This window comes from Brachyistius frenatus, unplaced genomic scaffold, assembly GCF_029030835.1.
Source record: "Brachyistius frenatus isolate BFR_SWC_R1_liver_20210118 unplaced genomic scaffold, ASM2903083v1 Contig_338, whole genome shotgun sequence".
In the NCBI taxonomy this organism is placed as follows: domain Eukaryota; kingdom Metazoa; phylum Chordata; class Actinopteri; family Embiotocidae; genus Brachyistius; species Brachyistius frenatus.
Window position 1 is genome coordinate 67,148 of NW_027210937.1, and position 17,853 is coordinate 85,000.

Here is a 17,853-nt window from a genome sequence, read left to right on the forward strand (position 1 = left end):
AAACAACCAAGAAAAACAGACAACACTGTTATTGTTATGTGATGGATTTTTGTCAGAGGTGAGTTATTGTACAGTCTTATTGCAGTCGGCAGGAATGATCTCCTGTATCTGGAATGATTTCCAGTATCAGGAATGATCTCCTGTATCAGGAACGATCTCCTGTATCTGGAATGATCTCCTGTATCTGGAATGATCTCCTGTATCTGGAATGATCTCCTGTATCAGGAATGATCTCCTGTATCTGGAACGATCTCCTGTATCTGGAACGATCTCCTATATCAGGAATGATCTCCTGTATCAGGAATGATCTCCTGTATCAGGAATGATCTCCTGTATCAATAATGATCTCCTGTATCAGGAATGATTTCCAGTATCAGGAATGATCTCCTGTATCTGGAATGATCTCCTGTATCTGGAACGATCTCCTGTATCAGGAACGATCTCCTGTATCTGGAATGATCTCCTGTATCTGGAATGATCTGCTGTATCTGGAATGATCTGCTGTATCTGGAATGATCTCCTGTATCTGGAATGATCTCCTGTATCAGGAATGATCTCCTGTATCAGGAATGATCTCCTGTATCTGGAATGATCTCCTGTATCTGGAATGATCTCCTGTATCAGGAATGATCTCCTGTATCTGGAATGATCTCCTGTATCAGGAATGATCTCCTGTATCTGGAATGATCTCCTGTATCTGGAATGATCTCCTGTATCAGGAATGATCTCCTGTATCAATAATGATCTCCTGTATCAATAATGATCTCCTGTATCAGGAATGATTTCCAGTATCAGGAATGATCTCCTGTATCTGGAATGATCTCCTGTATCTGGAACGATCTCCTGTATCAGGAATGATCTCCTGTATCTGGAATGATCTCCTGTATCTGTCCTTGTGACAGCGGAGCTGGAGGAATCTTTTGGAGAACGTCCTCCTCTGTCCCTGCAGCAGGTGGTGGAGAGGGTGGTCAGGATTATCCAATATGGATAATAGTTTCCTCAGCGTCCTCCTCTCCACCACCTTTTCCAGGCTGTCCAGTTTGTAGCCGATGATGGAGCCGGCCTTCTTAACCAGTTTGTTAAGTCTGTTGGTGTCTCCGGCTCCAATGCTGCTCCCCCAGCAGACCACAGTGAAGTACAGTTCACTGGCCACAACAGATGGTAGAACATCTCCAACATCTCGCTGCACACATTGAAGGATCGAAGTTTCCTCAAGAAAAAGAGTCGACTCATCCCCTTCTTGTAGACAGCGTTGATGTTGGTCTTCCAGTTCAGTCTGTTGTCATGGAGACACCAGGTACTTGTACTCCTCAACCATGTCCACCTCCTCTCCCAGAACTCTCAGCGGTTGTGGAGCCGTCGTCTTCCTCCTGAAGTCGACCACCATCTCTCTGGTCTTGGTCACGTTCAGAAGGAGGTGATTTCTACCAGCCCACTCCACAAAGTCCTCCACTACTGTCCTGTACTCCTCCTCCCGTCCATCCCTTATACACCGTCCACTGACTCCTCCTCCCGTCCATCCCTATATACACTCCTCCTCCCGTCCATCCCTTATACACCGTCCACTCCTCCTCCTCCCGTCCATCCCTTATACACCGTCCACTGACTCCTCCTCCCGTCCATCCCTTATACACCGTCCCGTCCCGTCCATCCCTTATACACGTCCACTGACTCCTCCTCCCGTCCATCCCTTATACATCGACCACTGACTCCTCCTCCCGTCCATCCCTTATACACCGTCCACTGAGTCCTCCTCCCGTCCATCCCTTATACACTGAGTCCTCCTCCCGTCCATCCGTCCACTAACTCCTCCTCCCGTCCATCCCTTATACACCGTCCACTGAGTCCTCCTCCCGTCCATCCCTTATACACCGTCCACTGACTCCTCCTCCCGTCCATCCCTTATACACCATCCACTGACTCCTCCTCCCGTCCATCCCTTATACATCCTACCACTGCAGAGTCATCAGAGAACTTCTGCAGATGTCTTGACTCTGAGTTGTTCTGGAAGTCAGTGGTGTATAAGGTGAACAGGAAGGAGACAGAACAGTTCCCTGAGGAGCTCCAGTACCACTGACCACCGTATCAGACAGCACACTGCCCAGACGGACAAACTGTGGTCTGCCTGTCAGGTAGTCATTGATCCAGGAGACGGTGGACGCGTCCACCCCCACCACCTGCAGCTTCTCACTCAGTAGCAGTGGTTGGATGGTGTTAAATGCACTGGAGGGGAAGAGGGTCATGGCGTCGATGGTGGAAGAGCCCTTTGGAGTTGAGGACTGTGTCCATGCAGCTCACCAGCGGGGATAGAGAGGGGGACGGGGGGAGGCAGCAGAGGTGTTTGGGAGGTGTGCTGTGTGGAGGAGACAGATGAGGATGGTGAGCTAAACCTGTTGAAGAAACAGTTTAGCTCATTGTTCCTCTCCAGGTTCCCCCTGGTTGTTCCTCTCCAGGTTCCCCCTGGTTGTTCCTCTCCAGGTTCCCCCTGATTGTACCTCTCCAGGTTTCCCCTGATTGTTCCTCTCCACGTTCCCCCTGGTTGTTCCTCTCCAGGTTCCCCCTGATTGTTCCTCTCCAGGTTTCCCCTGATTGTTCCTCTCCAGGTTCCCTCTGATTGTTCCTCTCCAGGTTCCCCCTGGTTGTTCCTCTCCAGGTTCCCCATGGTTGTTCCTCTCCAGGTTCCCCCTGGTTGTCTCTCTCTCCCCTTGAACCCAGTAATCTCCTTCACGTTGTTCTGTTGGAGTTTTGCCTCCAGCTTCCTCCTGTAGGAGTCCTTGCACTCCCTAAGCTTCTCCTTCAGGTGGCGCTGCACTCTCCTGAGCTCGTCCCTGTCCCCAGACCTGAAGGCTGCTTTCTTCTGATTAAGAAGAACTTTCAGGTCACTGGTGATCCACGGCTTGTTGTTGGGGAAGCATTTTACAGTCCGGGATGGTACGGTGGTGTGTTCACAGAATTTGATGTATTCTGTGATACAGTCCGTCCTGCTGTTCATGTCCTCCCCATGTGGTCCACACAGCACATCCCAGTCCGTGGACTCAAAGCAGTCCTGCAGGGCTTCTTTGGCCTCCTGTGTCCACCTCCTCACAGTCCTGGTGGTTACAGGCTGCCTCTGCACCAGAGGAACATACTTTGTGTCAGCAGGACCAGGTTGTGGTCTGATCTACCAAGGGGGGGAAGGGCAGTAGTACTGTATGCATCCATGACATTAGCATACAGTAGGTCCAGAGTTTTATTGTTCCGGGTGGGGCAGTTAACATACTGGTGCAAAGTTGGCAGTACTTTATCCAGACTGGTTAAAGTCTCCAGTAACTAACAAAAATGCACCGGGATGCTTAGTCTGAAGTTTGGACACAGTGGAGTGGATGGTGTCCACTGCTGCCTCTACGTCAGCTGATGGAGGAACGTACACAGCGATAACAATGGAGGACGTGAACTCCCTCGGGAAATAATAAGGACGCATCCCCACGGCTAGAAGTTCAATGTCCGGGCTACAGAAACGTTCCTTCACACACACGTGGTCGGGATTGCACCACCTCTCGTTCACATAGACTGCAATCCCTCCACTTTTCTTCTTGCCGCTCCGAACAACGTCTCCGTCCCCCCGAACGGTCCTGAAGCCGGGTACGACCGCGCTGTGGTCCGGGAGATGTGAGTGCAGCCATGTCTCGGTGAAACACATGATGCTGCACTCCCGGTACTCTCTCTGGGTCTTTACCAGCGCCGAGCTCGTCCGTCTTGTTGTCCAACGACCTCACGTTCCCCGTTAAGATCGCCGGTACCGATGGTTTATATTTCCTCCTCTTCACCTTCATCTTAGCTCCAGCTCTGTAACCCCGACGTCTTCTCCGAAGTTCGTCCGGGATTTCAGGCCTCGCTCCGGGCAGCAGCAGCAGCAGTAGAGGTCTACTCAGCTGATCACGAGAGTAAACAATGGCCCCGGTCCACTGTGCATAGCTCTCCGTTACGAAGTTACGGACCATTGTCTGACCGTCACTTAACACACGTGAAAGAAAAAAAAAGCAACTCCGAAGAAGAGAAAGAAAGAAAAATACTTAAAACAAAACACACTCGCGGGAGCTGCTGTAACAGGCTGTTGTTAGCACAGCACCATCTTCATTACACACTCATTCACTACACACTCATTCACTACACACTCATTCACTACACACATTAACAACACTCATTCACTACACACTCATTCACTTCACACTCATTCACTTCACACTCATTCACTACACACTCATTCACTACACACATTAACAACACTCATTCACTACACACATTCACTACACTCATTCACTACACACTCATTCACTACACACTCATTCACTTCACACACATTCACTTCACACTCATTCACTACACACTCATTCACTACACACTCATTCACTACACACTCATTCACTGCACACATTAACAACACTCATTCAATACACTCATTCACTACGACACACATTCACTACACACATTAACTACACTCATTCACTACGACACACATTCACTACACACATTCACTACACTCATTCACTACTTCACACATTCACTACACACATTCACTACACTCATTCACTACGACACACATTCACTACGACACACATTCACTACACTCATTCACTACGACACACATTCACTACACACATTCACTACACACATTAACTACACTCATTCACTACTTCACACATTCACTACACACATTCACTACACTCATTCACTACTTCACACATTCACTACACACTCATTCACGACACACATTCACTACACACATTCACTACACTCATTCACTACACACATTCACTACACTCATTCACTACGACACACATTCACTACACACATTCACTACACTCATTCACTACACACATTCACTACACTCATTCACTACGACACACATTCACTACACACATTCACTACACTCATTCACTACGACACACATTCACTACACACATTCACGACACACATTCACTACACACATTCACTACACACATTAACTACACTCATTCACTACTTCACACATTCACTACACACATTCACGACACTCATTCACTACTTCACACATTCACTACACACTCATTCACTACACACATTCACTACACTCATTCACTACGACACACATTCACTACACACATTCACGACACACATTCACTACACTCATTCACTACTTCACACATTCACTACACACTCATTCACTACACTCATTCACTACGACACACATTCACGACACACATTCACTACACACATCACTACACACATTCACGACACACATTCACTACACACATTCACTACACACATTCACTACACTCATTCACTACGACACACATTCACTACACACATTCACTACACTCATTCTACGACACACATTAACTACACACATTAACTACACACATTAACTACACACATTCACTACGACACACATTAACTACACTCATTCACTACACACATTCACTACACACATTCACTACACACATTCACTACACTCATTCACTACACACACATTCACTACTACGCACATTCACTACACACATTCACTACACACACATTCACTACTACACACATTCACTACACACATTTACTACACACTCATAGAGGGTTCATCAAAGGTTTTCTACAATAAATGTGAAATGATAATTTTTATCGTGTTTATTGTGCAAACAAATTGGTAATTTACTTTTTCTATTTACTGCGTTTGTGTCTATAGTTTAATATTTCTAGTAATAATGAATAAGTTCGTTACTCATATCAGAAACAATATAAATGTAAAAAGAGTTTTCTTTCTTAAAATAACATCAGAAATGATGCTCTTGAAAAGACGTCTTCAGATTTGGGTGGTGTTGGACAAATTAGCATTTTCTTATTTGGAACATTACCTGATATTAATAAATTCATCCTCATGTTCAAGACACTTAGAAGACTTAATGTTTGTGTTTCAGGAAGCAGGCTGACAACTCATCTGTGTGTGTGTGTGTGTGTGTGTGTGTGTGTGTGTGTGTGTGTGTGTGTGTGTGTGTGTGTGTGTGTGTGTGTGTGTGTGTGTGTGTGTGTGTGTGTGTGTGTGTGTGTGTGTGTGTGTGTGTGTGTGTGTGTGTGTGTGTGTGTGTGTGTGTGTGTGTGTGTGTGTGTGTGTGTGTGTGTGTGTGTGTGTGTGTGTGTGTGTGTGTGTGTGTGTGTGTGTGTGTGTGTGTGTGTGTGTGTGTGTGTGTGTGTGTGTGTGTGTGTGTGTGTGTGTGTGTGTGTGTGTGTGTGTGTGTGTGTGTGTGTGTGTGTGTGTGTGTGTGTGTGTGTGTGTGTGTGTGTGTGTGTGTGTGTGTGTGTGTGTGTGTGTGTGTGTGCAGATCAACGGCACCGTGACGGAGAACCTGTCCCTCCATGATGCTGGGAAGCTGATTGAGAAGTCCAGAGGGAAGCTGCAGCTGGTGGTCCAGAGAGACCAGCGTCAGCTCCTGGTCCGTATCCCTCCCCTGGCCGACTCCGACTCGGACAACGACGGTGAGTCTCTGAACGTGTGTGTGGTCATCATGTGACTCAGGAACCGGTGCTGCACAGTGTCGGTGTGTGTCTTCATAATATGAGATGGAGAGGGGGCGAAGCAGTCTGAGACCACGAGTGAACATAACGGTGCAGCTCAAGTTCACATTTACATCTGAACAGATATAACCGTGTTTGAGAGGCATCAGCTGATCTGTCTGTAGGAGAACCACGACCTCACCGTTTGGGTGGTGCTCACAGTTTTAAGTACCACGAGAGCTTTAGCTGCAGGCTAACGGCTAACGGTGAGCTAGCAGAATGAGTGGGCGAGCGAGTGAGGGAGTGTGAGTTGTGTTCAGAAGTGTCGTTATTTGTGGTTCAGTTTGATGAACTCACACAACAGGTCTGCTCAGGGTTTAATTTAGTGTTCATCTGAAACATCTGTTCACCTCCAGGAGACCTGAGAGGATGTGATGGAACCACTGACAGGATTAACTGACCTGTCGGCTGATCGCAGACTGGATATAAAATCACAGACTGGATATAAAACCACAGACTGGATATAAAACTACAGACTGGATATAAAACCACAGACTGGATATAAAACTACAGACTGGATATAAAACCACAGACTGGATATAAAATCACAGACTGGATATAAAACCACAGACTGGATATAAAACTACAGACTGGATATAAAATCACAGACTGGATATAAAACCACAGACTGGATATAAAATCACAGACTGGATATAAAACCACAGACTGGATATAAAACTACAGACTGGATATAAAACTACAGTCTGGATATAAAACCACAGACTGGATATAAAACTACAGACTGGATATAAAACCACAGACTGGATATAAAACCACAGTCTGGATATAAAACCACAGACTGGATATAAAACTACAGACTGGATATAAAACCACAGTCTGGATATAAAACCACAGACTGGATATAAAACTACAGACTGGATATAAAACCACAGACTGGATATAAAACCACAGACTGGATATAAAACCACAGTCTGGATATAAAACCACAGACTGGATATAAAACTACAGACTGGATATAAAACTACAGACTGGATATAAAACCACAGACTGGATATAAAACCACAGACTGGATATAAAACTACAGACTGGATATAAAACCACAGACTGGATATAAAACTACAGTCTGGATATAAAACCACAGACTGGATATAAAACTACAGACTGGATATAAAACCACAGACTGGATATAAAACCACAGACTGGATATAAAACTACAGCCTGGATATAAAACTACAGCCTGGATATAAAACCACAGACTGGATATAAAACCACAGACTGGATATAAAACTACAGACTGGATATAAAACCACAGACTGGATATAAAACTACAGACTGGATATAAAACACAGACTGGATATAAAACACAGACTGGGTATAAAACGACAGACTGGATATAAAACTACAGACTGGATATAAAACCACAGAATGGATATAAAACACAGACTGGATATAAAACTACAGACTGGATATAAAACTGCAGACTGGATATAAAACTACAGACTGGATATAAAACCACAGACTGGATATAAAACTACAGACTATATGTAAAACTACAGACTGGATATAAAACTACAGATTGGATATAAAACTACAGATTGGATATAAAACTACAGACTGGATATAAAACCACAGACTGGATATAAAACTCCAGACTGGATATAAAACTACAGACTGGATATAAAGCTACAGACTGGGTATAAAACGACAGACTGGATATAAAACCACAGACTGGATATAAAACCACAGACTGGATATAAAACTACAGACTGGATATAAAACTGCAGACTGGGTATAAAACTGCAGACTGGATATAAAACTACAGACTGGGTATAAAACTACAGACTGGATATAAAACTACAGACTGGATATAAAACACAGACTGGATATAAAACTACAGACTGGATATAAAACACAGACTGGATATAAAACACAGACTGGGTATAAAACGACAGACTGGATATAAAACTACAGACTGGATATAAAACCACAGACTGGATATAAAACACAGACTGGATATAAAACTACAGACTGGATATAAAACTGCAGACTGGATATAAAACTACAGACTGGATATAAAACCACAGACTGGATATAAAACTACAGACTATATGTAAAACTACAGACTTGATATAAAACTACAGATTGGATATAAAACTACAGATTGGATATAAAACTACAGACTGGATATAAAACCACAGACTGGATATAAAACTCCAGACTGGATATAAAACTACAGACTGGATATAAAACTGCAGACTGGGTATAAAACGACAGACTGGATATAAAACCACAGACTGGATATAAAACTCCAGACTGGATATAAAACTACAGACTGGATATAAAACTGCAGACTGGGTATAAAACTGCAGACTGGATATAAAACTACAGACTGGGTATAAAACTACAGACTGGATATAAAACTACAGACTGGATATAAAACACAGACTGGATATAAAACTACAGACTGGATATAAAACACAGACTGGATATAAAACACAGACTGGGTATAAAACGACAGACTGGATATAAAACTACAGACTGGATATAAAACCACAGACTGGATATAAAACACAGACTGGATATAAAACTACAGACTGGATATAAAACTGCAGACTGGATATAAAACTACAGACTGGATATAAAACCACAGACTGGATATAAAACTACAGACTGGATATAAAACTACAGACTTGATATAAAACTACAGATTGGATATAAAACTACAGACTGGATATAAAACTACAGACTGGATATAAAACCACAGACTGGATATAAAACTACAGACTGGATATAAAACTACAGACTGGATATAAAGCTACAGACTGGATATAAAACGACAGACTGGATATAAAACCACAGACTGGATATAAAACCACAGACTGGATATAAAACTACAGACTGGATATAAAACTGCAGACTGGGTATAAAACTGCAGACTGGATATAAAACTACAGACTGGGTATAAAACTACAGACTGGATATAAAACTACAGACTGGATATAAAACACAGACTGGATATAAAACTACAGACTGGATATGAAACCACAGACTGCATATAAAACTACAGACTGGATATAAAACACAGATTGGATATAAAACTACAGACTGGGTATAAAACTACAGACTGGATATAAAACACAGACTGGATATAAAACTACAGACTGGATATAAAACACAGATTGGATATAAAACTACAGACTGGGTATAAAACTACAGACTGGATATAAAACCACAGACTGCATATAAAACTACAGACTGGATATAAAACCACAGACTGGATATGAAACCACAGACTGGATATGAAACCACAGACTGGATATAAAACCACAGACTGGATATAAAGCTACAGACTGGGTATAAAACGACAGACTGGATATAAAACCACAGACTGGATATAAAACCACAGACTGGATATAAAACTACAGACTGGATATAAAACTGCAGACTGGGTATAAAACTGCAGACTGGATATAAAACTACAGACTGGATATAAAACCACAGACTGGATATAAAACTACAGTCTGGATATAAAACCACAGACTGGATATAAAACTACAGACTGGATATAAAACCACAGACTGGATATAAAACTACAGCCTGGATATAAAACTACAGCCTGGATATAAAACCACAGACTGGATATAAAACCACAGACTGGATATAAAACTACAGACTGGATATAAAACCACAGACTGGATATAAAACTACAGACTGGATATAAAACACAGACTGGATATAAAACACAGACTGGGTATAAAACGACAGACTGGATATAAAACTACAGACTGGATATAAAACCACAGACTGGATATAAAACACAGACTGGATATAAAACTACAGACTGGATATAAAACTGCAGACTGGATATAAAACTACAGACTGGATATAAAACCACAGACTGGATATAAAACTACAGACTATATGTAAAACTACAGACTGGATATAAAACTACAGATTGGATATAAAACTACAGATTGGATATAAAGCTACAGACTGGGTATAAAACGACAGACTGGATATAAAACCACAGACTGGATATAAAACCACAGACTGGATATAAAACCACAGACTGGATATAAAACTGCAGACTGGGTATAAAACTGCAGACTGGATATAAAACTACAGACTGGATATAAAACCACAGACTGGATATAAAACTACAGTCTGGATATAAAACCACAGACTGGATATAAAACTACAGACTGGATATAAAACCACAGACTGGATATAAAACTACAGCCTGGATATAAAACCACAGACTGGATATAAAACCACAGACTGGATATAAAACTACAGACTGGATATAAAACCACAGACTGGATATAAAACTACAGACTGGATATAAAACACAGACTGGATATAAAACACAGACTGGGTATAAAACGACAGACTGGATATAAAACTACAGACTGGATATAAAACCACAGACTGGATATAAAACACAGACTGGATATAAAACTACAGACTGGATATAAAACTGCAGACTGGATATAAAACTACAGACTGGATATAAAACCACAGACTGGATATAAAACTACAGACTATATGTAAAACTACAGACTGGATATAAAACTACAGATTGGATATAAAACTACAGATTGGATATAAAACTACAGACTGGATATAAAACCACAGACTGGATATAAAACTCCAGACTGGATATAAAACTACAGACTGGATATAAAGCTACAGACTGGGTATAAAACGACAGACTGGATATAAAACCACAGACTGGATATAAAACCACAGACTGGATATAAAACTGCAGACTGGGTATAAAACTGCAGACTGGATATAAAACTACAGACTGGGTATAAAACTACAGACTGGATATAAAACTACAGACTGGATATAAAACACAGACTGGATATAAAACTACAGACTGGATATAAAACACAGACTGGATATAAAACACAGACTGGGTATAAAACGACAGACTGGGTATAAAACTACAGACTGGATATAAAACCACAGACTGGATATAAAACACAGACTGGATATAAAACTACAGACTGGATATAAAACTGCAGACTGGATATAAAACTACAGACTGGATATAAAACCACAGACTGGATATAAAACTACAGACTATATGTAAAACTACAGACTTGATATAAAACTACAGATTGGATATAAAACTACAGATTGGATATAAAACTACAGACTGGATATAAAACCACAGACTGGATATAAAACTCCAGACTGGATATAAAACTACAGACTGGATATAAAGCTACAGACTGGGTATAAAACGACAGACTGGGTATAAAACCACAGACTGGATATAAAACCACAGACTGGATATAAAACTACAGACTGGATATAAAACTGCAGACTGGGTATAAAACTGCAGACTGGATATAAAACTACAGACTGGGTATAAAACTACAGACTGGATATAAAACTACAGACTGGATATAAAACACAGACTGGATATAAAACTACAGACTGGATATGAAACCACAGACTGCATATAAAACTACAGACTGGATATAAAACACAGATTGGATATAAAACTACAGACTGGGTATAAAACTACAGACTGGATATAAAACACAGACTGGATATAAAACTACAGACTGGATATAAAACACAGATTGGATATAAAACTACAGACTGGGTATAAAACTACAGACTGGATATAAAACCACAGACTGCATATAAAACTACAGACTGGATATAAAACCACAGACTGGATATGAAACCACAGACTGGATATGAAACCACAGACTGGATATAAAACCACAGACTGGATATAAAGCTACAGACTGGGTATAAAACGACAGACTGGATATAAAACCACAGACTGGATATAAAACCACAGACTGGATATAAAACCACAGACTGGATATAAAACTACAGACTGGATATAAAACTGCAGACTGGGTATAAAACTGCAGACTGGATATAAAACTACAGACTGGGTATAAAACTACAGACTGGATATAAAACTACAGACTGGATATAAAACACAGACTGGATATAAAACTACAGACTGGATATGAAACCACAGACTGCATATAAAACTACAGACTGGATATAAAACACAGATTGGATATAAAACTACAGACTGGGTATAAAACTACAGACTGGATATAAAACACAGACTGGATATAAAACTACAGACTGGATATAAAACACAGATTGGATATAAAACTACAGACTGGGTATAAAACTACAGACTGGATATAAAACCACAGACTGCATATAAAACTACAGACTGGATATAAAACTACAGACTGGATATAAAACCACAGACTGGATATGAAACCACAGGCTGGATATGAAACCGCAGGCTGGATATAAAACCGCAGATTGGATATAAAACTACAGACTGGATATAAAACTACAGACTGGGTATAAAACTACAGACTGGATATAAAACACAGACTGGATATAAAACACAGACTGGATTTAAAACTACAGACTGGATATAAAGCTACAGACTGAATATAAAACTACAGACTGATATAAAACTACAGACTGGATATAAAACACAGATTGGATATAAAACTACAGACTGGGTATAAAACTACAGACTGGATATAAAACACAGACTGGATATAAAACTACAGACTGGATATAAAACACAGATTGGATATAAAACTACAGACTGGGTATAAAACTACAGACTGGATATAAAACCACAGACTGGATATAAAACTACAGACTGGATATAAAACACAGATTGGATATAAAACTACAGACTGGGTATAAAACTACAGACTGGATATAAAACACAGACTGGATATAAAACTACAGACTGGATATAAAACACAGATTGGATATAAAACTACAGACTGGGTATAAAACTACAGACTGGATATAAAACCACAGACTGCATATAAAACTACAGACTGGATATAAAACTACAGACTGGATATAAAACCACAGACTGGATATGAAACCACAGGCTGGATATGAAACCGCAGGCTGGATATAAAACCGCAGATTGGATATAAAACCGCAGACTGGATATAAAACCACAGACTGGATATAAAACTACAGACTGGATATAAAACTACAGACTGGGTATAAAACTACAGACTGGATATAAAACACAGACTGGATATAAAACACAGACTGGATTTAAAACTACAGACTGGATATAAAGCTACAGACTGAATATAAAACTACAGACTGATATAAAACTACAGACTGGATATAAAACCACAGACTGGATATAAAACTACAGACTGGGTATAAAACTACAGACTGGATATAAAACACAGACTGGATATAAAACACAGACTGGATATAAAACTACAGACTGGATATGAAACCACAGACTGCATATAAAACTACAGACTGGATATAAAACACAGATTGGATATAAAACTACAGACTGGGTATAAAACTACAGACTGGATATAAAACACAGACTGGATATAAAACACAGATTGGATATAAAACTACAGACTGGATATAAAACTACAGAATGGATGAGAAATCAACAATCATTCACATCATGTGATTAGAAATCAACAAATCTGCGATAGAACTGACTGAGAATACTTTCACTGTGTTCCTGAGACCCAAACAGTTGAGTGAAAAGTTGTGAATGCACCTCAGTGAAAACGTTTGGAGCACGAGTGCAACCAAAGTAGAAAATGAGTATTGATCGTCTGACGTGATCAGTTCAGGTCGGTCTGATCGATCACAATCTGTCTTTCAGTTCTGACGTTGTGTTTCCCTCCGTCACAAAGCTGCTGAGTCAGCAAAGTTCTGCTGGAAGCAGGCGTTCCGGCCATGTTTCTGACAGGTGATCAATAACTACAGGTGGATTCACCTGATCAATGAGTCTGATCAGCTGCAGTCTGATTGACGATCCAGAAATCGTGTAGAATATTTCTTCATTTCACATCAGAACTTCTGGCGTTTTTAAATGTTTCTAAACTTTTGGATTATTTCCTGGCTTACATAAAAATGATTTTTGACGTGGTCTCAGACATATTTATACAGACAATCTTTCTGTGTACATGTAAACAGGATCAATGTATGTGAATGTCTTTTTATACATCTATATTTTATTGTATTTAATTATATCTTTGAAATGCAAATCTGATGACTAGAAATGTTAGAAGGCGTTTTATTGACCAATGAAAGTTGATATTTATTGATCGTAAGACTCGAGCCGCCACAACAATATAAACATAAAGGATTCAAGTGGCCATTGGCATTATTTCAACTGTTTCTCTGACATTATAGACGTACATTAATAGAACAGTTAACGACTTCCTGAATCTAGCAGTTCCTCTTCCTGTGTCTCTGACAGAAGAGTTGAAAACATGACGTTTGAGCGTCTGAACACAAACCGACGTGCCGGTGTGGATTTGAACCTGCGCTCGCTGTCATCGCTCAAAGCTGCGCTCTCTGTGTGTTTTCTCTTGCAGATAATATGTCATACTTTTAGATGAAGGAGCGGCCGACACACAGCATGTGTAACTCTGTTGCCTTTCTCAGCTGTAACACGGCTGCAGCACAAGTTGGAAAGCTTTCACACCTTTTTGCATTTCTCTTTACACACCGCTCTGATAACTTTTTAATACATGACGTATTTTCCTCAATAAATAAACATATTTTAATCCATATATCCTTTGAACTGTGTGATTCATTAAGACGTTGAATAATGCCAGTGGAGGATGATTTGTGATGCTGTGTGGAGGTGATGATCTATCTTTGTGAACAGTGTTACATGAGGAGGCGTGGCTCCCGACGCGGGTAAGATGTCGTATTTTCAGTATAATAACAGATTAATGAAGATGTTCTAACACCGTAGCAGCTCGTCACCGTCCGTCCACGTGCTCTTTAACTCCTCTCACTTCCTGTTGTCTCCTGCCGGATGTCTCATGTCTCACACACTTCACAGAGACGATGGTGACTGTTGGAATATTAATGGATGTGATGTCGGTGGTGTCGCTAGCTTCAGCTGCAGTTTCACTGCTCCTCATCTTCATTCCTGTTCTGAAGGATTCCTCTCAGAACGTTTCATGAACGTCGACCGCAGGTCTGAGATCTGTCAGCTGGAGCACACGTAGGAATCTATTATTTTACTGTGAAATGAATGAAACAGAAGAACAACAAATGTCTCGCTGTTCAAACAGTTCGGCTTTAAACTGTTTCCACAAAGATGAACTGAAAACAAACAGTTATGTTAAAGACACACATTCATGTTTCATATCAAAGCTCTGAGTTTATTACTGCGCCAGTTTTCATTAAGACTACTGATCTCGTAGACATTCATCAAAAGTGTTTGTACCAACGTCCGAATCCCGTTAAGTTTTTACTCGTACCTTGAAGCCCCGCCCCCTTCTGTGGTGCCGGGATATCTTCCCAATAATTTAAACACAATATTTAAAACAGTGAAATCAAAAGGTTCAGATATGTTCAACTCTGTTGTGAACTAAACGCATTAAGGTAGCTGTCACCCCTCCTCATGGAGATATATTGTGTGTGTGTGTGTGTGTGTGTGTGTGTGTGTGTGTGTGTGTGTGTGTGTGTGTGTGTGTGTTGTTGGAGGTCTTCAATCTCTAGCAGCAGCAGAGTATTTATTGACTGTTTGTCATTACAACTGTGACTAACAACTAAAACTGGTGATGTGTGTGAACTCCTAACCTGTGGAGGACTGTGGCTCCTGAACTCAGCCTGCTATCATCTTCCATGTTTGTTCTGGACTTTCTGTCGTTTGGGTTTTTGGTTTGAACCACAGCAGCAGGTGTGAAAGTGCTTCCGACAACCTCTTGGTTTATGAACGTTCAGGACTTTCAGAGCAGTTAGAGGAAGATTATTGTCTGCCAGTAAACAACAGAAGAACAGAAAGAACTAAAAGAGAAGTGAAAACGAGCCACAGCAGCAAACGGGAGACAAGGAGACCAAATATAATAAAAACATAAACCGATGACAGAACGTAGGTCTGTCATGTTCCCAGATACCAGAACCTTCCAGATCCAGATCAGGACCTCGGTTCAGACCTCGGTCTGAAAACAGCTTCAGACTTCTGTATTCAGCACGAAGGTGATTCATGAAATAAGATGAGGACGTGTGACGCTCACTCAGCACTTTTAGGATTTCAGAGCACAGTAACACGTCCAGAGAGCTAGAACCTCCCTTTCTCCTATGAGGAGCTCCTACTACTCAAAGTTGCTATGAGTTTCATCTTTTCAGTCATTCTGTATCTTGAAGTTAAATTCTACATGATATCAAACCCCTCTTTGATTTTAGAGCTTCAGAGTTCAGAGTATTTCACCAGCTGGTCTTCTTCCACAGAAGTTACATGATGAGTCGCAGTAAAAAGGTCGTCCAAGACCAGACGGTATATTTAGTAGTTCTGGAGTCTCCTGAACTCCTCCAAGGAGCTCCTTTCAGTTGAAAGCAGCTGGCTGAATCCCTCCTCCTCCTCCTCCGCCTCCTCCTCGTCCTCCTCGTCCACCTCCTCCTCATTCACCTCCTCTCCTTCCTTTGCACACTTGTATCATGTTTATGCATGTTTGGGGCCACAGAGTCTTTTTTTCCTGAGCGGAGGAACTTTCTTCACTCATGAACTGCCTAAAAAGTTGTGTGTGCGTGGAGGTCATGTGACTGTGGCCAGCTCTCCAAACTCCCTGCAGGGCTTTTAAAGCCTGCGGTTCATTTAAACAGCACTGTTATTAAAATACACACACTCTTATCACCCAGTATGAAAATAACTCTTGAGGATTATACGTGCTGGATGTTAGAACCATCACTAACCACTGTTTACACACAAGAACGTTTCTAAAATGAGCTGACATGAGTAGAGATCAACAACAACAATCATGTTTCTGATCATTTCTGCACTGGGAATTCAGTGTGTTCAAATAACTGCTGCTTTTATCTGTTCTGAGTTTGGCAGCGGTTTGTTCTCATGATTCAATAATATCTAATAATATCCACTCGACCCTGGCGGGTAATTATCTGGTGTTGGGCTTCTTACTGCAAACATTATCTAATGGTGGTGGTGTTAGTGATGGTGGTGTTGGAGGTGGTGGTTGTTATGATGATGGTGATGGTGGTGGTGATGATGATGGTGGTTGTGGTGATGATGATGACGATGATGGTGGTGGTGATGATGATAGTGCTTGTTGTGATGGTGGTGGTGTTAGTGATGATAATGACGAGGATGATGGTGGTGGTGGTTGTTGTGATGGTGTTAGTGATGATGATGATGGTGGTGTTAATAGTGGTGATGGTGATGGTGGTGATGATGATGATGATGATGATGGTGGTGGTGGTGATGATGATGATGGTGGTGTTAATAGTGGTGATGATGACAGTGGTGGTGGTGTTAATAGTGGTGATGATGATGATGATGGTGGT

At 41.1% G+C, this 17,853-nt stretch overlaps 1 protein-coding gene across 4 annotated transcripts in view; it reads left to right on the forward strand.

The window, feature by feature from the left end:
* The window catches only part of tjp2b (tight junction protein 2b (zona occludens 2)), a 107,976-nt gene that overhangs the window by 61,851 nt on the left and 28,272 nt on the right, over positions 1–17,853 (forward strand). For all 4 annotated transcript variants that reach the window (XM_069723607.1, XM_069723605.1, XM_069723606.1 and 1 more), the window contains exon 7: positions 6,327–6,480. In XM_069723607.1, the coding sequence (XP_069579708.1) occupies positions 6,327–6,480 (154 nt within the window). The remainder of the gene's footprint in view (positions 1–6,326; positions 6,481–17,853) is intronic.